Source organism: Microplitis mediator, chromosome 2, assembly GCF_029852145.1.
Source record: "Microplitis mediator isolate UGA2020A chromosome 2, iyMicMedi2.1, whole genome shotgun sequence".
Classification (NCBI taxonomy): domain Eukaryota; kingdom Metazoa; phylum Arthropoda; class Insecta; order Hymenoptera; family Braconidae; genus Microplitis; species Microplitis mediator.
Genome location: NC_079970.1, coordinates 26,180,116 through 26,201,685, shown reverse-complemented (window position 1 = coordinate 26,201,685; position 21,570 = coordinate 26,180,116). Strand labels below are relative to the sequence as shown.

The 21,570-nt window shown below is 26.9% G+C and overlaps 3 protein-coding genes across 4 annotated transcripts in view; 2 read left to right on the top strand and 1 right to left on the bottom strand.

The window, feature by feature from the left end:
* The window catches only part of LOC130663913 (cytochrome P450 CYP12A2-like), a 36,768-nt gene extending 21,987 nt beyond the window's left edge, over window positions 1-14,781 (top strand). Inside the window, exon 9 of the mRNA XM_057463481.1 lies at window positions 14,771-14,781. Coding sequence (XP_057319464.1) covers window positions 14,771-14,774 — 4 coding nt within the window. The 3' untranslated portion in view covers window positions 14,775-14,781. The remainder of the gene's footprint in view (window positions 1-14,770) is intronic.
* On the bottom strand, window positions 2,868-16,581 carry LOC130663916 (zwei Ig domain protein zig-8). 2 transcript variants are annotated; one of them, XM_057463487.1, is made up of 7 exons: window positions 12,598-12,744; window positions 12,411-12,509; window positions 11,690-11,880; window positions 9,955-10,116; window positions 9,235-9,369; window positions 7,860-8,070; window positions 2,868-3,251 (listed from the first exon to the last, which is right to left on the bottom strand). In XM_057463487.1, exons 2-7 carry the CDS (start codon window positions 12,484-12,486, stop codon window positions 3,145-3,147), a joined length of 882 nt encoding a protein of 293 aa, XP_057319470.1. In that variant the 5' UTR covers window positions 12,487-12,509; window positions 12,598-12,744; the 3' UTR covers window positions 2,868-3,144. The 2 variants fall into 2 exon arrangements, with proteins under 2 accessions (XP_057319470.1, XP_057319469.1); XM_057463486.1 differs by lacking the exon at window positions 12,598-12,744 and adding an exon at window positions 15,844-16,581 and having other exon boundaries at window positions 2,869-3,251; window positions 12,411-12,505.
* A 2,406-nt stretch (window positions 16,582-18,987) lies between these two features.
* LOC130678580 (ATP synthase subunit b, mitochondrial) lies at window positions 18,988-21,500 on the top strand. The gene is made up of 4 exons (XM_057485885.1): window positions 18,988-19,132; window positions 19,381-19,533; window positions 19,875-20,227; window positions 21,036-21,500. The coding sequence occupies exons 1-4, from the start codon at window positions 19,105-19,107 to the stop codon at window positions 21,210-21,212; spliced, it is 711 nt and encodes a 236-aa protein (XP_057341868.1). The 5' UTR covers window positions 18,988-19,104; the 3' UTR covers window positions 21,213-21,500.
* The last annotated feature ends 70 nt before the right edge of the window (window positions 21,501-21,570 follow it).

Sequence of the window (21,570 nt, the reverse complement as noted above, 5' to 3'; positions counted from 1 at the left end):
TGCTATTGAGTCCCATTAAATTGATTTTTTTTATTCATATTAATATATATTTACTTTTTTAAATTTATATTTATTAATTTAAATGATATATTCATGCTGGGAAAGTATTAATATTTTTGTGACTCAGTTACTGCTGATTAAAAACTGATAAAATAAAATAAAATAATTGAGTTATGTTTAAAAATATTTAATCCTGATTAATAATTTAGTTAATTGCCGATCGTTTTATTGCCTACGTAAATTAAATTACTTAACATATCGATTTTAAACGTAATATATTTAAATTTATCGGCTAAATTGAACAGTCAAAGTTCAATGAAGATTCTATATATAAATAATTATATTAATTTTATTGATCTTTTTACGCAGTCATTTATTTTTAATAAATCAGTAGACGTCATTACTGAGGGCAATTTAAATTTATTGATTTCGCTGAAAATAGATAAAATTTTCACTGTCTGAATCAGTTAAATTTCAACGCCGTGTCAGAAATAACTGACGTCAGTTTATCAATTTTTGAATTGCCTGAAATATTTTACACAATAAATAATTCAAGTGTTACTTTTAAAAGTTTAGTTGATTTTTAATTAAAGAACAAATCCATTATTAATTTTCGGCAAGAGAATTAGTGTTTGGAAAATTTATTTCCCTAGTAATATTCTTATAAAAGTTAAACATGAATCTGTATCTTGTTTTACATAAATCTGCATCTTTGTCTCAGTAAGTCGGAGGCAAGATTTTTTACAAAATGTCTTACATAAACCTGTGGTATAACTTGCCGAAGAAACTTGGGTAAGACAGATGAGGTTAGACTGGCTGCAGAATTGCTTAAGATCCTGACCGCTGTCTTTTGATTTTAATTTTTTGCACGACGACATTGTAAACTCGCTTGGTTATTCTACTTCTCTATTCAAAAGCTCCCATAGAATCCACGTATAAGTGTCAAAAACCGCAGGGAAACCAGTAGTAGTATATTACGCACCAAGGGAGGAAAGTAGGACATTTCAACTCACGTGTAGAATTGCGTACCCGAATTGAAGATGATTTTTCACAAAATCTGCACCGAAAGTTTAAATTTTCGCCTCTGTTTGAAAGAAGAATGACGTATGCGCTTGACAGAAAAAAAAAATCTTAGGCATGCTGACAAGTTCTATTGGTCTCCAAGCGGTTTTTGGCACTTGATTTTATTCTTTTGGAATTTTTGGATACAAAGGAGTTGACTTAAGAATTTCTGCAGAAAATTTTAGTTAAAACTTAGTAATTTTGAAATCTTGCTCAATAATTCTTACAGTCATGATCGGAAAACTCCCAAATTTATCGATCGGAGTTTTTAATGTATTAGGAGCATAAAGATTTTTTTCTTTTATAAAAAATTACTAGAGTCAAATAAATCACCATAAATTATAATCACACAATACTTTCCCATAATAATAATAATTGTAATAACAGCAACAATTATTGACTAATTAAAATCAATGAAAACATAAAATACAAAATATTTTACAACTTTGATATTATTTTTTAAAATTACTATTTAATTAAACGTATAAAAAATTATTTTAAAAATAATTATCAAAATTTACTGTATAATAATTTTAAAAATGATTAATAACATATTTTATTTTATTACAAATTATTTTGATAATTAATTTTTATCACTTATAAACTAAATGTATAAATAAACAATTTTCCAAGTAAAAAAATAAATACAAGTATAAATAATATCTTATATAATAATGATATTAATTAATTATAATAAGAAAATTAATTGAGCCGATGAAAGTTAACTCAATACTTTCATATCATTGCAGTAAATAACTTTTTCTTACCCTCCCGAAAATGAAAAAATCTTTGAAAAAAATTTAAAAAAAAATTCTAAAATTTGTTGTCATTGATTGCAGATTTTTTAAAAATACAATTAATTAATAAATGGCAATAAAAAATTGTTCCATGTATTTCTTTTTGTTTTTATATTTAAAATTCTGATATCAATTTTTTTTTTCAGTTTCGCACCATTTGTTGCTCGGCAGTTAATTATTATTATTATTTTATTTATAATTATTTATTTATTATGTAATAAAATTGACTCTTATTAATTTACGACGATTAGAGATTTTACTAATGAATTATTAAAATGGTCACTGTTTTTTTTTTTACTTTATTGATGTCTTCTTTTTTTTTACTGAATTATAATTTTTATATTTTCTCATCATCAATTAATTAACTATTGTAGTTAATTAACGTGTATTTTTACCGAGCAATTAATCTGGTTATTTAAATGTCATATCAATTTCATTGTTTCCGTTGTATTGTATTGTATTTAATTAGTTACATTTTAAGATTTATTTTATTTTTAGAATGTGATATTTAAATAATGAATAATTAAAAAAAATTTTTTTCTAAATTAATAAATCAATCAATCAATTTATTAATAATTCGATGAACGTGTAATTTGATTATCTAATAATTAATAATAATAATAATTATAAAGGGCCCGATATTAAATAAATTGACGTTTTACTAAATTTTCATATAATTTAAATCTAATAATATATTTAAAATTTATTACAATTTATTTAATTAATATATAAATTTCATATTGCTCTGAAATTTAATTGCAATAAATAAATTATTATCTATTTATTTGAGTATCATTTTAATTTATAATTACAATTAAACTAATGCATTTATTTTAGTTTTTTAATAAATACTTTCGAATAATACGTCAATTATTTTTAAATCCGCGCCCTTTTTAAAAACCAATTAAAAAAAAAAATGGGTAATTTTTACTGAGTTTAAAACTTAAAATTTATAATAATAGATATAAATATTTACATCATTTATTTTTTTTTACGCATTATAGAGTATTTTTAACGTCATTAATTTTAAATTTCGTGATTATTTAACATAGGACTCTTTATTTATTTATTTTATATTTATAATTTATAATTAATAGTCAGTAATGATAATAATTTAGTAACTAAATTCCTATGACATTAATAGGAGATAAATAATACATATAATTGTTGTTTTTTTGTTGACATTTTTAGATTTAAATTATTAATTTTTCCTCTCTATATTTATGAAATATGACAACTGAATAATGTTATGATAATAATGGACATATTTTTGATGAGAGAATGCTTATCGCACTAAAATGATACTGGCAGCAATAAACGCCAGTATCAAATCTCCTAATGTCCTTTCTGCACCAGAGGTTTTACGGCGTAGAATTGCCGCCATTTTATCACCTGGAAAATTCATAATTTTATTTATTAATTCATATATTTTAATAATATTTTTATTAAAACTTTATTTTTAGTAAATATTACATCAAAATTATTAATTAATTACTAAATAATTATAGCTCCTACTATCGCCGATCTCCGGCAGAAAATAAAGTTTACACAAAAGAATGAGAATCTTTCAAATGTGATGAAAAGTTACTTCGTTGAGATGGGAGGGATAGTAAAAAATATTGGGTTGAAATAAACCCGTAACATTCTTGTGTTATTTTTTAACACAGACTATTTGTGTTGGATTTCAACACAAAATTTTTATTAAAATTCGGACAATACGATAAGTAAATTTATAAAATATCGATTTCACTTCAATTTTTCTTATAATTCTTCCGTGACTACCGATTGACTTTTTATCATAAATTTTGTGTTAATTTTAAAATACACAGTAAAAAAATCGGGAGTGATTTCAGATTTGATTTGAATCTTCCGAGTAAATTTCACTCCAAGGTTATTTATTAAATAAACAGTCATCCGCTCCGCATTCATTCCGCAAATTTTTCACAGTGTAGCACTTTTAAAGTATTAAACAGCAGATCGATTTAAAATTTTAAAGCAACATAGTGAAATGTGCTGATTTAACACAAAATAATCAACACGGACCGTTTTTAACACATACGCATTAATTTTTACTGTGTAAAACCACTTCTGTAGCGCGCAAGAAAAATAATCATAAATTAAACAAAAAAAAAAAATTTTGTCACCGATTAGTAACGAAGTTATAAATATTCAAAGGTATCCCGCATCTGCTCGCAATTTCGAAATGAGCAAAAGCGAGTAAGCGATATTGAGTAAAAGAACAAGAAATAGGAAAAGAGAGAGTGGGCAATAGCAGAGTACTTTAATTTAAATATATCCAGTAAAAAGTATAAAATTTTATGAAATTTGACTAGATCTGCTCACATAAAATATCAAAATAATATTCATAAGTAAAATGACTAATAATGATAAATTAGACGATTGATAATTATTTAATAAATTACTAATTGCTTTAATTAATTTTCAGATAATAATTGACGGATAATTTAATAAAGAAAATATAATTGAAAGTAATAAATGATAATTAATAGACGAACTTTATGTAAAGTAATAATTTTTAAGTGTTTTAATAGATCGCAGAAAAGTTTCAGTCGCAGGGTGACAGTTTGTTTCAAGTTTTTTTTTAATGACAAGATTGTTTGATTTAATTTTATTGTTTTTTTTAAATATATGAATTTACTAAAAATTTATTTGAATTAATTTCGTGAAAAAAAATAATAATTTAAAATTCTGTTATAAATTTACAATATCAAGGGGAAAAATTGATTTAAACTTAAAGTTGCTGGAATACTAACAATAAATTGTTATTTTTAGTTCTATAGGTTTTCGTTTGATCGCTCAAAGAATAGTATCCTCTTTAAAAGTTTGTTTTATTTTTGGATTCAAGTACAAATTCAATGAGTTAGATCTGTTCACCTTCGACGTTGTTTGAACAAGCTGTTTTACAAATATCCCTATTTTTTGTTTATAAATAAATAATTTTTTTTTATCTTTAAATATATGAAATTTATGGAAAAGTATTAAAGTAACTCATTAAATATATCAACGAGTTTTTTCGTTACACTTTACAGCTGTATTATGAATTATAAATTATTATTTATTTAATTATATCTAACAGACAGATTCAATTACGAGTAAAATAATTAATGTCTATTTATAGAAAGACGAATGGAAATTTTTTTTATGCAGAGAATAAATATAATAAATCATGATAATGGATTACGAGACATATAATAATAATAATAATACATGAAATAAAGAAAACATGAGAAATCACAGTTCCATATACTAACGCGTTATTTCGAATAGAAAACTGGAAACATTTAAAAAAAATTCAATAAAATTACAGTTTCCAATAACAATTTTAATAAATGAAATTTTAACTAGTAAATTTTGCAGTTTCAAATTTATTTTTAGCTCGACGGTGTATTAAAATCATTAAATTATTATTTGAAACTGTAATTTTTTGTGTTGATTGTGGGAAAGTATACGGAGAAATTCTCTGTTTGAAGTGCTATGGTGTCATAGTAATACTAGGCCGTGTTGGCCAGCTACACCAACATGGTCTGGATTTACTGACACCATAAAATTTCAAGCAAGAATAATTTCTCTGTGATATTATCTTAAAGTAGAGCAATTGAACAAATACTTGAAAAATTTGAATTATATTTTGGCGGGACTTTTGATGGTTTCAAATTTGCGGGTAAAATTGTATTGAAAATATAAATAAATTGCGCAAAATTTCTGTTAAAATTATCTGTCCGTAAACTTTTTTTGAATACGAATTGTAAGTTTACTATTGCATCTATAGACTGTAAAAAATTTGCGGAGCGGATGACTTTGTATTTATTTAATCCCCTTGGAGTGAAATTCACTTCGAAGGGGAGTTTATTGTAATATTAAAACCCTGAATCGGAGTGAACCCTGACTTCAAAGTCACTCCGCTGGAAAAACAAACTCCTGATTAACTCCAGATGGAGTGAATTGAATTTAAATACAAGTCGTAATCACTCCTAATTCACTCCGGATGTCTTACATTGTAAGTTAATTTTCTAAATAACGGAAATTTGTGAATAAATAATAAATAAAACATAAATCTTGAAGTTTGAGTGAGCTGTTTATTTATTTATTTATTTTAAAATTATTAGGGTAATATAATATTGTGAGGAATACAATAGATCAAGTGATAAGTAGTTGAAAGTAGTTTAAAGTAATCGGAAATTCAGCAACTCGTAGTTAGTAGTAACTACTTTATACTACTAATACTACTAACTCGTCTGACCGCCAAGTGAAATTTTAGTATACACGAAAAGTTCATTTAATTTTATTAGTTTTGTTTTATTCTAATGGATTTTTCAACTAAAACTATGTTAAATAATTTTAGTTAAAATAAAAATAAACAAATAACAATACGGGTAATTAATAAAATAATTCAAAAAGTTTAAAAAAATTTCAAACAATTCTTAAATTTCCCGATTAAATATTTCTCACTTCCAAATAAAAAAAATCGACTTTTTTACTTTATATTACAATGATCGGGCTAAAATGATGAAAATTATTTTTGATAAATTAATAACAATAATAATAAACTTTGAGAATTAACCGATACTAAAATTACAGGTATCGTATTTCTTCTCCATTCAAGTCGATCTAAAATAAAGCCGATGGAAAAGATATCAAGTGTTTAAATTTATTATTATCTATAGATTTAAATTATATAGAACAAGTTTTTATTTCAATCAATAATTAATAATGTATTATGCATCTAGAAAATAAAGTGGGACATTGAAACTTGCGCAATATTGTCATCTGATCTGAATAAATTACTGCGTTGTAAAAAATCGGGTGTGAATTCGCAATTAATATGGAATTTATTGCAATCCGAGTCTTGGAGTCTCGGAGTTCTGGAGTTTAAAAAAAAAACTTGGCGTATGAAGTAAATAAAGAGTTTTTTTTCCAGCGGAGTCATTTTTGAGTGATGTAAATTTTATTTCAATTCACGTCTACTCCGATCCGGAGTAAATTTTACAACGAGGGAATTAAATAAAAATTTATCTGCTCCGTATTCGATGCAGATTTAATCCTAATTTTTTTTTTTTTTTGTTAGAAAATACAAATTAATTGTAATTTATAAATAAATTATTAATTTTTGTTTATTCAAATCTTTAGTAATTAATTTTTAATGATAATTTTTTTTACACACAACGCAAATAAAATAAAATATTTAATAATTAAAAAATTGTCAATGACTGAAAGTTGAAATTTCAATGAAATAAAACTTTTTTTTTATTATCATCATTATCAACTTTATTTTTCTCTCTGACATTTTATATTTTTATAATTCATGAGTCCTATTTAGCAGTAAAAACCACTTATGAATTTATACGTATGACGCAACAATAACTTTACTACTTGTCTTTATAAAATGCGCTTTGACTTTTTTTATACTCTATTTATTTTTAAAAATAACTTACAATAATAATTTAATAAAAAATAAACCTCTACTTTTTTTTATACAATTATAATAAAAAAAGAAAATTATTTAAATGAAACTAAAAAAATTTACAAGTTAAATAAATAGCTTTTAAGTAAAGGGTGAATAAATTACAAAAAAAAAACTTTTGTTTTCCCTTTATTTCAAGCTTTATATTTGATTAATTTTATTTGCTTTAATTTTCATTAATTTGTATTAAAAAAAAAACTAATAATAATAAAATAAATTTATTTTAATTAGACAGTCTGCCCTAAAACAATAAATAAAAATTATTGTTACCTTGGGTTAAGTAAAGAGATAAAATAAATATATTTTGTTCACACAATGACAAGTTAATCTCTGCAAATACGACAGTTAAAATCTACGCTAGCTACAATAAAAGATTATATTTAAATACCTTTACATCATATACTAAACAATACAATAGTAATGATGACTTTAAGATGTGAATTGAAACAACGGTTTAATAAATATATATATGAAGAGTAAATATAAAATAGAATAATAGTTAAGTGTATAAAGCATACCTTCTGTTACGAAGACGAAGATGGAAGCAGGCTTAGTGTTGGAAGCCCTGCAAGTATAATTTCCCGAGTCTGTTTCAACTGCCTGCTGAATTGTGAGACGACTTTGAGTTGGTCCTGGTTCTGTCTGTACACTAACGCTACCTCTCGCAGTATCATAATTTATCATCCGATTATTGTGATACCAAAATACGTATTGTGGCGGCGTAGGACTCTGTAATTGATAAATTTATCCACATCATGATTAATACAAAAAAATTTTCTTATAAGTTTTTTTTGCTGTGAGAAAAAAGACCCAATATCCAACCAGGGACTAGTACCTGATCACTCCATGTATTTGTAAACTTACAAGAAATAAAAATTTTCTTGGGGTGAGAAATAAATTATCGGGCCAATAAATTTTTTTTGGTCATAAGAAATTTTTTGTCTTAAATTTATAATGGACAATATTTCTTGCTGTAAGAAAATTTTTTTTTTTCTGTGTGTATTTATGAATACAGATATATATAAATATATGAAGTGATTGGGTACAAATCCCTGATCGGGTATCAGGTCTCTGACGTTATTTATTTTTAAAACAAACGTATTACAGTTTTATATAACAACGCGGCAATTCAAAATGAAAACTGTAAATATTTGGAAAATTTTTCAATAATTACCGTTGAGGAAAAATTTTGTTCAATGTAATTTTTAATAGCAAGTTTTCGGTATTTTTGAGTAAACTTTGAGTAAAATTCCTAAATTTTAATTGAAAACTCCAATTTTTCTTATTTTTCACTCGAAGCGCCGCGTCGATACCAATTTTTCCTATTTCCGATCTCTTCTATCGTTTTTTCAAACTTAAAATAGAACAATTTCAAAAAATTTCGATGTATAAAAAATTTCATTTTTATTCAGATCAAAGGGAACATTTAATTTTCTACTTAATTGACAGATTTTTGTTTTGCGCTCATAAAAGTACAAACATTTTTTTATAATTCCACAGACGAAGCTTTTGTAAAAAATAACATTTTAATAAAAAAATTCGTAAAATTCCACGTCCATAAATTCAATAAAAACAATTAAAGAAATTAAAATTGGAGTGGAATTGTATTTATCGAAAATTAATTTTTTTTAAATTAATTAATAACAAAAAAATTTTTTTCTGCGCCCCACATGTGAACTTATTTATATACGATAAATCTACGTATGAGGGATATATGTATATATACAGATATAGATAATAAATATAAATATATCGTCACTTTACAAATGAGTTACTGGTAAACAGGCAATTCATCAGAATTTATGGTGCCATTAGGGTTATTTGAAAGATAAAAAGTTATCGTATTTTTCTTTTTTATAACATTTTAGTTTTATTATTTTTTATTTTTATTACCTTTTCTATTATGCATACGAGGCTTATTATAGAACCCACGTCAACGTGATGCTCCTCGCTGCCTAATATGAATGCCTCTGGTATCACCACGTTTAGATTTACGAAATGTGATATTATTCCTGTACTTCTTGACACCTGAACACACAATTATGCACTCGTTAATTTCATTACATTCAATTATTCAATTTATCTGTAACGGATCACAATTAAACAAAAAAAAACCCACACATTATTAAAGCATTTAATTGAATCTCTTGATATTTTAAGATTTATCTTCAATAAATTTGAGTATTCAGGTTAATGTTCTAAGGGAGTAATAAAGGGATGAATAACTTCGTGAAGCTCTAATATTATTGTAGTTTATAATAAAATAATAGGGATATTAATTTCATTACATCGTTAAATGAATTAAAAAAAACGAAAAAAAAAAAATCAATTACCCTAATTATACCGACACGTCAATGACGCAGGTACTTAAAGCCTCTTGACATGAAGCTCAAGTTTTTAAGTACAGGCGTACACAGTACAGTGAGTACTTATCAAATTTTTTCGATGGGTGGAATACTCGGCGTTGGATGTCAATATTTTTATAATTTTTAAAAATATATTGGAAAAATATAAATAAAAGTTTGCCAGTGGGTGTTGGTTGTAATAATGGAAAATATGAGATATATAAATGAAATGGTGAATATTAAAAATATTTTTTTCAATAATAATTACCTGGCATTCATACGTCCCATTATCTCTCTCTTGAACATATTTTATTTGTAGTGTCCAGTCGTCCGAGCCTTCCGGATGAAGTGCCTGGAATCGTTCGTCGTTTGTGTAGGTGAATAAAGAACTCGTCAATACGTGCCAGTCTCGACGACGTATCCATGATATCTATGAAATACAATAGATTGTTTTTTTTTTTTTTTTTTTTTCATTTTTCTTAACTCCTTTATGTTTTGTATTCACATTGACAATTAATGATTTTTTTTTTTTTTTTTTTTTTTTTTTTTTTTTTTTTTTTCGAAATATTTATATTTTTTAAAATAAACTGTGAGCATTCTAGTGTGTTAAATAAATTGGCGGAAATATTGATTGAAATGGATTTAAATAACAAAAAAAAAATTTTTATGAAGAGAACAGTGAGACAAAATTAATTTGAAAAAAAAAATGATATTTTTTTAACCTGATTTGGATTCGAACTCGCGACCTTTAGAATAGTAAATTATTTTTTAAAATTTTTTGGTAGAGATAACTCGAAAACTAATTAATCGATTTTCATGACCGAAAATTTATTTTTTCGGGCATCGGATTCTGTCGTCTGGATTATGATTTAACGAAAGTGGGTAAAATGGCCAGATATTTTTTTATGGTTTAATTTAAAAAAATATTTGATTGTTTTTATTGGAATTGAAAGTACTTTTGTCGGTTATAGGATTTTTATTACACGTTTTTTTTCTTTTTTGATTGTGATAAGAAGTAAATTCAGGCAATCGTTATGTCAAAGTCTGGGATAAAGTTAGATAGGGACATAGAGAGACACTAAAGAATTTTCAAGCTTCCGGAGGAAAATCACAATTAGATCTAAGAAGATTAAAAACAACGTTTAGTCAAGGAGAAAAGCTGATAAAAATAATGTCTCATTCTGGCTCGGAAGCTTTAAAATTATCCGATTTCTTTCTTTGCCCTAGTATCTCTTACCCAGGCCTCCCCTTCTCAACAATATTGAAGATAATATAATTTAGTGGACTTGCAGCATCGAAAATCAATTTTTTTACTCCAGATTTATATGTTACGCACATTCACTTTATTACTAAATCTTACAATAAATAGTCTTTATTGTTTTTCTTTATTTTTACAAAAAAGCTCTTCTCAGCTTTTTCTGTACCAGAAAAAATTTTATTTTTCCAGTTGAAACTTCGACAAAAAAATACAGTTTATTTAAATCCGCACGTTAATTTTTTATAATTCTGATTCGCGAACTTTCCTCTATTATTTATTTATTTTCTCCGAATTAAAAATCGACCATCTATAGCTTCCAGTAAAGAACGTCAGCTTGAGACAAAATAATTGATAAAACAAAGAAAAATAGTGGCACGGTTTTAACTGAAGGGCGAAATAAATAAATAATTTGTAAGAAACCCCACCATCAAAATATTTAATTCATTTTTTTTTTAAATAACTGAAGCTGTTTATAAAAAAATATTTTGATACTGAAGTTAGCCGACGTCTAATGATTTTTGGATTTTCTTTAACACGGTAAATTAAAAAAAAAAAATATTTGAAAAAATTGCACCTGTAATTTTTAAAATTTTCTACATGTGCGTATTTTTAGTTTTTATTTTTTTGTAATTTATTTGTTGAAAAAAAAAAATCGGAAAATCGTAAAATTTTGAATTGTCTGCTAACTTGAAGATGATAAAAATATTCCGGATTATAATAATAATAATTGAACATAAATAAATACCTCAGCGTCGGAGATTGAACGTTCACCTATATTGCGAACTTTACAATGCAAAAATGCTGTTCCACCCAACTGGACAGTAACATTTGATACGGTATTATTATCATTTGCTTCATTGACTCTTTGTAGCTCATCAAGGTTGCTGTACCATAATGCACGCCAGTCTGGCGGTATATTATACGGTACTCGGCGATCTTTGACAAAATGAAAATTTTTATCGCTTAGCGTTGCTAAATTTTTAAGTATTAAATTTATGAACCGTAAATTTATTGCAGTCTTATACATATTCTAAACTAAATTTTTAAAAAGTCCCTCATAATTTTTTAACATTAGCCATAAAAATATACAAAAAGATTATTTTACTTTATACTTCGCTGTTACATTTAGTATCTAAAAATAATAATCCGGTCTCATCGATCATACATATTTTATATTTTTATAGAACATAATTTAAAACTAAAAATATATTTAAATTATTTCTACATTATAAAATATTTTAATTCATCCGTTTCTCTAGACTTTTTTAGTAAACCCTTCAATTTTATATAAAAATTTTCTTTAAATTTTTTATCAAATAGTAAAATTTAACTAGAAAAAATATCTATTTCGGTATTTTATGTGACAAGTGTTATAAAATGAGCGGTATTTTTAAATTATTATTTTTTTTTTAATTTAATTTTTTTTTTGTGGCGTTATAAATATATCATATTATATATAAATATACCTTTGTCAAGTGAACGAGCCAATAAAATTGTTGGAAGAATTAAGAAAACCATGTACCACGAAAGTCGATCCCTCATTATGACTGTGGTTCACAATCTGAAATAATAATAAAATTTATTGATGGTTAATTTACTTAACAATCGGTTTTTTAAATATTTATTATTAAAGAAATATGACGGCTTTCCTGATCTACTTAATTGACAGAATATTTTTTAAATTGTACACTTCGCATAAGTGATTACTATACAACACCACAAATTGATAGAATGAAATTATTAAAAAAATATAAGAACCATGAATATGATATTCAATATCACTATTAATATATCATTAAAAGTAACTTATTTATATTGACATATGAATATTTTATTTTCTTATCATCCCATACATTTTTATACGAAATATTATCATTAATAATATATGATAACACTACGAGACCTTTAATAACTTATTTTTTCTTTATATTTAAATCAAAAGGTCGCATGTATATGATATTTTTTTTTCAGCCTCAACTTCTTCAGCGTATATTTACTTTATAAACTTGAGAAAAAAAAAACAAAGGTCTCAAACTTAAATAATCATTGAGCTCCGTAGAGTGTAGTAAATTCAGTATATTTTTATAGCGATAAAAAACAATAAATACTGATGAAATATATATACATATGCCAGAGTATCATGAAATACTGAAATAATAAGGCAAAATATATATGTATCAAGTATTTAAATTATATCAAAATTATTAAATAACATTCGTCAATGTTTATTCTAAATTTTTCAATATAAATATATAATTTTATATTTAATTGGTGCTTAATTAACAGAAATAAAATGAATATAAGTTAATTATTGACTTTTAATTTACGTTCATTACTCGTTTAAATTATTTCTTCAATTCAATTCATTTCAAATAGAGGAAAAATAATTGTATAATTTGTGCTCATTATTAAATCATGATAAAATAAAGATCATATCTTTAGGAAAATAATTTAATGTTAAAAAAATTTTTTCATTTTCATTTCCAGTGCAAATAAATAAATAATCATTATTTATTTTTTTACTCTCTATCAAGTAAAAATTTCATATAATACGACCTTATTAAGGTTTTTATTTTAATGAACTTTTTTTTAAATATTTTCTCTCAAAGAGTAAATTATTCATTTTTTAATCTCTCTTTCATATTTATTTATTTATCAGATACTAGCAAACAACTTTTTTTAATGACGGAGATATGAAATTATTTTAGTTTTTATTAACAGAAGTACATATGAATATATGTGAAAGAAAATAAGATTTATTAATATCAAATTTTAGTTTCAAAAAAAATATATATATATATATTTTTCTGCTTAGTGTACAGCAAAATTTATGGAGAGTTTCTGTAAGTGATTATAGGAAATATCACCTCTTTAGTCATAAGATTGATCATCAGGGATTCATAAAATCCACTCTCACAATATCAGTAAAGGTTTTCGTTATCTTGGACTCAGTTTCCATATTCGAGGGATCAGTTCCTGTCAATTGCTATTGAATTATAGAAATGGTTCCCATTCATCATAGGAATGGTTCCTGTACACTTACAATGAATTATATCAACATAGGAACGGTTTCTATGTAGGTATGATATATATTATATATATCTATATCTATATAAATATTTATTGAATGAAGGCATTGCTCCTATCATAGATATTCCAAAAATATTATTTTTATTATATAAATAAATTCCTCGAAATATTGTAGCAATTTTTGTGCACTGAAAAAATTAGCGGATTGAATCCGGAGTGAATTCGAAGCGGATGACTGTTTATTTATTTAGTCTTCTCTGAGTGAAATTAACTCCAAAGGGGAGATTATTTTAATATTAAAATTCTGGTTCGGAGTGAATGCGGATGTAAATAAAATCCAGATCCCTCCGAAATCACTCAGCTGAAAAAACAAACTCCTTATTTACTTTCTGTGCGGATTTTTTTTGACTCCGAAGCTCCGAGTGACGGATTTAAATAAAATCCATAATCACTTCAAATTCACTCCCGATTTTTCACAGTGCAACTTAAGCTTCTGCATCACGAGTATTTAGAAAATTCTAAAGTCGTAATTTATTTATTGCAGTATAAAAAAAAAAAAAATAATAAAAAATTAAGTTATTATCTAAACTTGTTAAAAAAAAATAGTTTGATTTGTTCATTAACCAAGTTCTTGAGATAATTGGAAGGTAAAGTATAGTCTCTATATATATTTATCGGTTAAAAATAATCAGATTAAGAGTGAGAGAGCAATAGAGAGAAAAAAGGGAGGGTAAGTGAGGATAGAAGTAGAGGCAACTTTAATACTTGGAATGGGGATAGAAATTATTGGATAGAGTTGAAAACGTGCGCGTCTAGGGATTTAACAGTTAACATTACTGCTATATATATATATTTATTTATGTATATGTACAAATATATATAACAATTGCCACTTATAAACATGCAATAATTATTAAAAGCTCAAATCGTTTTGCTGTTTATTATAAAATCTACACTCTAAATAAATAATAAATTATCATATGCACGCACGTACTTGATAATTTCATAAATAATAACAACAATAACGATAAACAATAAATATCATACATATTTAATTTTATATAACGCAATTATATAAATCATGTATATAATAAATAGTCAGCAAATATATTTTACTACCCTATAACGAATCGATAATCGAACGTGGCTAAAAATAAATCATCACTACAAAACCTGGTCTCTGTATTGCGAATCCAAAGTGATAAAATTTATATAAATTATGCCAACATAAATTAATTTTACTAAAAAAAGCTGATCTAAATAAATTAAATTACGATAAAATTTATATAGAATACAAAATTGAATATCAATCAGCACGCAATAAAATTTAATGAGTAGGATTGTAAAGATTTAACCCATATTTATATACATATATATTTTGGTGTATAGTATTGGTAAGCAGAGAGCCGCATAAAGAAGATTATAGAGGCAGTTAATAATTATAAGCAAAAAATCTAAATAAACAACAGGGAGAAGAGTGAAACTACGCGGATCAGGGCAGTAGTTGTAATGGCTGAACTCATGAGAATAATCCGATTTAACTTGTGCTCGTAAAAGGGGAATAGCCATTTCGCTGGAGCTGACCATAAATATTCAAAGATATCATCCGACTTATTGTCATCCATATATTGACCGTAGGATAATTTTAAAAAATTTTAAAAAAGTCTCGAATATTTAAAAAAAAAAATGTATGCAAATTAAATAAAAGGAAACATGATAAAGTGAGGCAGGACGGTGAGGTAGATAACAAGCTCATTGAGGAGGTTGATGAATTATTAAGTAGTAAGGGTACATAAATATACGGGCAATGCATACACGGCGGAGTAATAAAGAAAATAGAGTAATAAGAAATAGTGAAGAACAACTCACCCGTAAGGCGCTAGGTGGTACACGGCTCACTAAAGGTGTCGGAGAAATCCGTTGAATTAACAAGTATGTGCAGTCTGGAAGTATAATAACCCAGAGCAATGTCAACCCTCAAATGAGGGACCCGTAAGGGAATACATACCCCCCGCACTATATCACACTACGTTAAAATTTATACAGATATGAATATATATATATATTTAAGTGTGCAAAGTCTTGGTGCCTATAATTACACGTTAAAATGCACACTCGAGCCAAAGGAACGCCTGACAACAACTCACTTTACTTATCCACCACTCGTTTTATATAAACAATATTATTTGTTGTTGTTGTATTAACAACTCCTCTGATCACGATAAACGACACTCAAGAACTACCACTAACATTTAAAGCTCTCATATATTTATAAGTGGTAACACACTTAGCCACTCAGCTGGCACTTGATGAAAAATATATCCGCAGCTTTGTATTAAATCCAGATCGTGTGTTAGTTGCTTAGACACATATATAGAGTATACAGAGTAGAGACAACAACGCAATGATTGATTGGTTTTACGAGTAGTGGCACTTGTCAATCGACAAGAGTCGAAAGAGGAAAATGTTTTTATCTTTTTAACTTTCTTTTACTTAATATTTTTTTTACGGGGTTGCAATATAATGGATATGGTACCAGCCCTTTCCAGGAGTCCCTTACCCGGATCACGGACTTTTCCTTTGCTATGGCTCCAACAGCACCACCACCACCATCAGCATCGCCACCCCTGCACAGGCGCCGAGGAGTTTTAGAATTTCCGTGGCCAGCGCACGACGACGCGGCTTGTCGATCGTTGGTGGGAGCTTTTAGCGAGCGAGATGGTGAGAGAAAGCATTCTATATATACATATATACAACTGGTTCACGGTTATAACGTAGATAGGTTTTCAAGTGCGATAGCTGTGTAGTGGTGTTGATAGTAGATGAAGAGGTACAGGGGTCGCGATGGATCGGACAGAGCAAAAACCCCCCAGCAAGACCTAGGGCGAGTGAGAAACTCCAAGGGCTAGACGAGGGGCAGCGGAGTCGAGGAGGTTGTAGATGGTGAAGAAGGATGATCAAACGAGGGTGGAAAAGCGACAAGGGGGTTGGTGGTTGGCGCAAGCGTTTTGGCGCACCAACGCATTGATCCCTGGAATTCGCAGGACACTTCCCCGATAAGAGTGACAAGGAAAAACCTGCTGATACCATAAGAGAGACTACATTCGACTACAATGTTACACTCTACTCTCTGAGAGACATATATATATACATGTTTATGTATATATAGATGGACGAATTCTTTAGTTGAGTTGGTAGAGTTTACTCGGGTTTACCCAGTGGAACTTGGCTCATACGACATTTATCAACGTACTAGGGCGCTGTACTGTATCTAGATGAATTTTTCTAGACTTGATGGTCAGCTTTCTGATTTTTTCATCCCATCTTTTTTATTATTATTTATCATCACCGAGTTTTCTTATATTTTTTATGTTAATCATATAGATATGTTTATTGGTACTAAAGATATTAAATTATGATATGGAATGGATTTGTAAATAAATTTATATATATCAACTATCAATGGAATTAAAAGCTTTTGCTGGTTTTTTCAATTTAGAGTCATTAATACCCGTGAGTTGCATAAAAGAACTCATACATGCGGTTTCCTCTAATTTTTTTTTTTTTTTTTTTTTTTTTTTTTTTATTGAATTTATAGTAACGTCAATATTTACACATCACTTGATATGAATTTTATTTATTTGTCGGCAAGAAAATTTTGCTTTTAAATATCATTAGTCAGGTTTATAGAGCAGTAGAACAAGTTGCGGTGAATTTTTTTAAAAGGATAAATATTATTAGAGTTTCTGTTTATTTTTGATATTTTGAAGTATGGAGGGGGGGAGTTGGGGTTTTTAATTTATCATGCAGATTTGGTTTGCATCTTTGAGTTTGGAAAATCGGTTGTAAATCGGTGGGCGGATTATTGGCCGCAAGGAAGCTAGAGCGTAATCTAGTTGCTGATGTTTGGTAAATATTGACGAACGATAGAGACAATAGATGGCGGTTATGAATTTTTTCGGGCGGAAAATTATTGGAAATAGAGAAATTATAATTTTCGGCAGTCGAAATAAATTAATAACTGCAATGGAAATAATTTTCATGAGGGTTTCAATAAAAATTTTTTAAATTTTATGATGAAAATTAGCATGAGGAAGTTTTTATTTTATTGTTAGTGAGATAATGCAAATTAACATTTATTTTCATGACGATTTTTATAAAAAAAAAGTTTAAATTGTTTGTATATTTTTAAAATAATCTACTCGTGTACTAAAATATTTACTTTTCTGGACATTAAGACATGCACAGGAATCATGAAAGCATATTAGAGCATAGATAATAAATGTTTCATGCAGACAATGGACACGCAATTACTGAAATCGTATAGATTACAACAGAAAAATTTTCAATGTAAAATAACATAAATTATAATTTTTTTTTTCTGATTGAGCTCTGGAATTTAATTTTTGTCTAATAATTTTGTACAGGATCAGGACATTGAAGTCTACAAGAATACGATTTATCAGAGGATCAATTAATAGGAAATTTTTAATCCACACTTGCGTATATTTATAAAATTATTTTAGTAAAAAATTTTCATTAATTTTATGGAAAAAATTTTTTACATATAACCAGAAATAAAAAAAAAATTAATTTTCTGAAAAAACTATTGGTTTAAATTTATATGAACTCGTAATAATTCGGAAAATATTTTCAGCTGACACTTAATGTCATATATCAATAATAATCAATCATGTTTTCAATTATGACAGCAGTATTTTTACAAGCGATAATAAAATTTTTAAAAAATATTTCCTTAATACCAAATATTTTATATTTATTCAAATATTAAATTATCCCGCCCAATAATTAAATTTTTTAAATTAAAATTTATTATTTTTTACTTAAACCAAAAATAAATCACATTTTATTTTAAAAATTTCACAAGCGCTATATTTTATTTAAATTTCATATCACAAAAATTATTCCCGCCATTTATTTTAAAAACTCAGTAGATATTAAACCGACTGCGCAGGACCAAAAAGTCCCTCCCTGAAAACAAATCTAGGGAATAAAAATTACTTCAAGTTATCAGCTTGCAAATGTCATTAGATTTGGTAGCCATTTTTTTTTACTCACCCAGATCAGATCCTAGTTCTCGGTGAAGCTGCTGACGAACTTACATCGATAATGTTGTCAAGATTAGCTCTGCGAAACGGTAATTATTTAAAATAATAATTACCCAATTTAGCCCTCATAATTTTAAAATTTTTTTCCACTTTCTAGACTAAATATCCCCGTAAACTTTAACTCATAAACTTAAAATATATAGTGTATACTTTTTCATCATTATGTAATAATTACAATTATTTTTATTTATTTAATTTAAAATGGAGCAGCTTTTATTAAATATTATTGTTTTTACATGGAAACTTGAATTAATTTATTTGAAATTTTTATATCAAGTGGCAACACGTTACCCAGCACTGGCACGTGTGCAATCATCATCAGCAGTTGAACCTCAAAGACGTTCACGTCCTCTTCATCCGGACCCAGTTCGTCATGGATTCATCCCTGAAGAATGGTTCCAATTTTTTTACAATAAAACTGGTTACACTGGTACGCATTTTTTTTTTTTATTCTAAATTATTAATTACAATATTTTTAACTTATTATTTATTTAGGCTCGTCCATGTTTGTCTTTGGGTTGTCAACTTGTTAATTTAAAAAATATGCACATCAAAATTTTTATGATAGTAAAGTTAGCGGACATCTGACAATTTTTAAAACTTTGAAATAATAAATTTAAAAAAAATCTAAAAGTTATTAGACGTCTGCCAACTGCAGTATCACAAATTTGAAAAAATTCTCCGCATCCCTGATTAAAACTTGGATTGAATCCAATTGGAAAATTCTAATCAGACATTAATTACATTTTTTTTGACTTATTATTTATTTAGGTCCATACATGTTCACCTTTGGGCTGTCAACTTACTTGATATCAAAGGAATTCTACGTGCTGGAGCACGAGTACTACACTGGTATTGCGTGTCTGCTGATGAGTATTATCTTAGTCAAGAATCTTGGTCCGAGTATGGCCAAGTACTTGGACAGTGAGATGGACAAGGAGGAATCCGAGATTAAGAAAACTCGTACCGATGATTTAGTCGCCCATGAGGAGGCAATAAAACACGAACTCCGCGAGCAGTGGCGATCAGAAGCACAGAAGATGATCATGGATGCCAAGAAAGAAAATATCAAAATTCAACTTGAAGCAACTTACCGTGAACGAGCTTACAATGTTTACAATGAGGTTCATTTTTTTATTTTATTTTTTAATTAATCGGCAAATGGATATCATTTATTGAAAATTATTCGTATACAATCGAATATGATGATTCTAATTTTTTTATTATTCAACAACTTTTTTTTAATGTCTCAAAATTGTCATCCCCAAGCACAGAGCCAACTTTAAGATGTCTGTTGAAAGAACAAAACAAATTTTTTTTTATCTCAAAGCCAAGTTTTCATATAAATAAGACATTCAAATGTTGATCTTAGCAGTCTTAGGAAATTTGCCATCTTTTTCCGATCGTAAAAAAAGTCATTTCAATTTAAAAATTCTTTAGATGACTTAATTGACAATTATTTGTAATTAACTTTTTGTCTTCACTTGTGTCAAGTTTTTTAAGCAGATATTTTTTCGATGACAAATTTCTGATTGTTCTGTCATCATTTTGGTGCCTTATCGATATTTCTAAAAGCTGCTGTCTTATAGGCGTCACAGCCTAGTAAATATCAAATATAACGAATATTTAGGTCAGTGTGGACGTAGCAGACATAAGACAATTTAAAAATTTCAAATAAATAAATAAATTAATTGAAACAATGAAATTTAAAAAAATGCGCGTACTGGTTTTTTAATTATCTAAATACGCATTTTTTAATTTTTACTCACTTACACTTTATTCATTTCCTCCATAAATTAAAATATTGTTAATTGTCAGCTACATTCACACTCGTATATTTAGGAGCCATTATAAGTAAATAATATCGACAATTAATATATAATAAATATAATTTATTAAAAGTTGAATTACAATAATGAATAATAATTTCAGGTGAAAAAACGATTGGACTATCAATTACAAATCGCAAATGTCGAGCGCAGAATAGCTCAGAAACACATGGCCCAATGGATCATAAACAATGTTGTGAAATCCATAACTCCCGAGCAGGAGAAGGCGGCATTAGACCAGTGCATCAGTGAATTACAAGCTCTCGCACCACGATCATAAATTAAATCAACTATTGTTATGTAAAATTGTAATTTAATCATTAATAACCCGGTCAAGGTCATGGGTTACTATTGAATAGATAAAGTTGATTAAAAATCCAAATAGAATTAACGACACTTTTTTTTTTTATTTTTTTTTTCTTTGTTTAGTTTATCAATTAGTAGACTAAACATTTATCATTGTAAAATGTAAATTTCGTCTATTTATATCGCTATTAAATATTTTTAATCAACACTGTCATACTGTCGGTAATTAATAATGATCAATAAAGATCCTGATAGACAGTGATTTATTTTTCTAATTTTTTTTTTTTTTTATGATAAAAAGTATTACAATTAGTATGATCCTGAAGTTAGCA

Excerpts from the sequence above, each read along its gene's own strand:
- LOC130663916 (XM_057463486.1), bottom strand. The coding sequence starts at position 12,486 with ATGAGGGATCGACTTTCGTGGTACATGGTTTTCTTAATTCTTCCAACA. Across the intron at positions 10,117-11,689 it reads GTTCAATCTCCGACGCTGAG|ATATCATGGATACGTCGTCG; the intron begins GTATTTATTTAT and ends TGTATTTCATAG. Across the intron at positions 3,252-7,859 it reads CTTCGTCTTCGTAACAGAAG|GTGATAAAATGGCGGCAATT; the intron begins GTATGCTTTATA and ends TGAATTTTCCAG.
- LOC130678580 (XM_057485885.1), top strand. The coding sequence starts at position 19,105 with ATGTTGTCAAGATTAGCTCTGCGAAACG. Across the intron at positions 19,534-19,874 it reads CAATAAAACTGGTTACACTG|GTCCATACATGTTCACCTTT; the intron begins GTACGCATTTTT and ends TTATTTATTTAG. Across the intron at positions 20,228-21,035 it reads CTTACAATGTTTACAATGAG|GTGAAAAAACGATTGGACTA; the intron begins GTTCATTTTTTT and ends TAATAATTTCAG.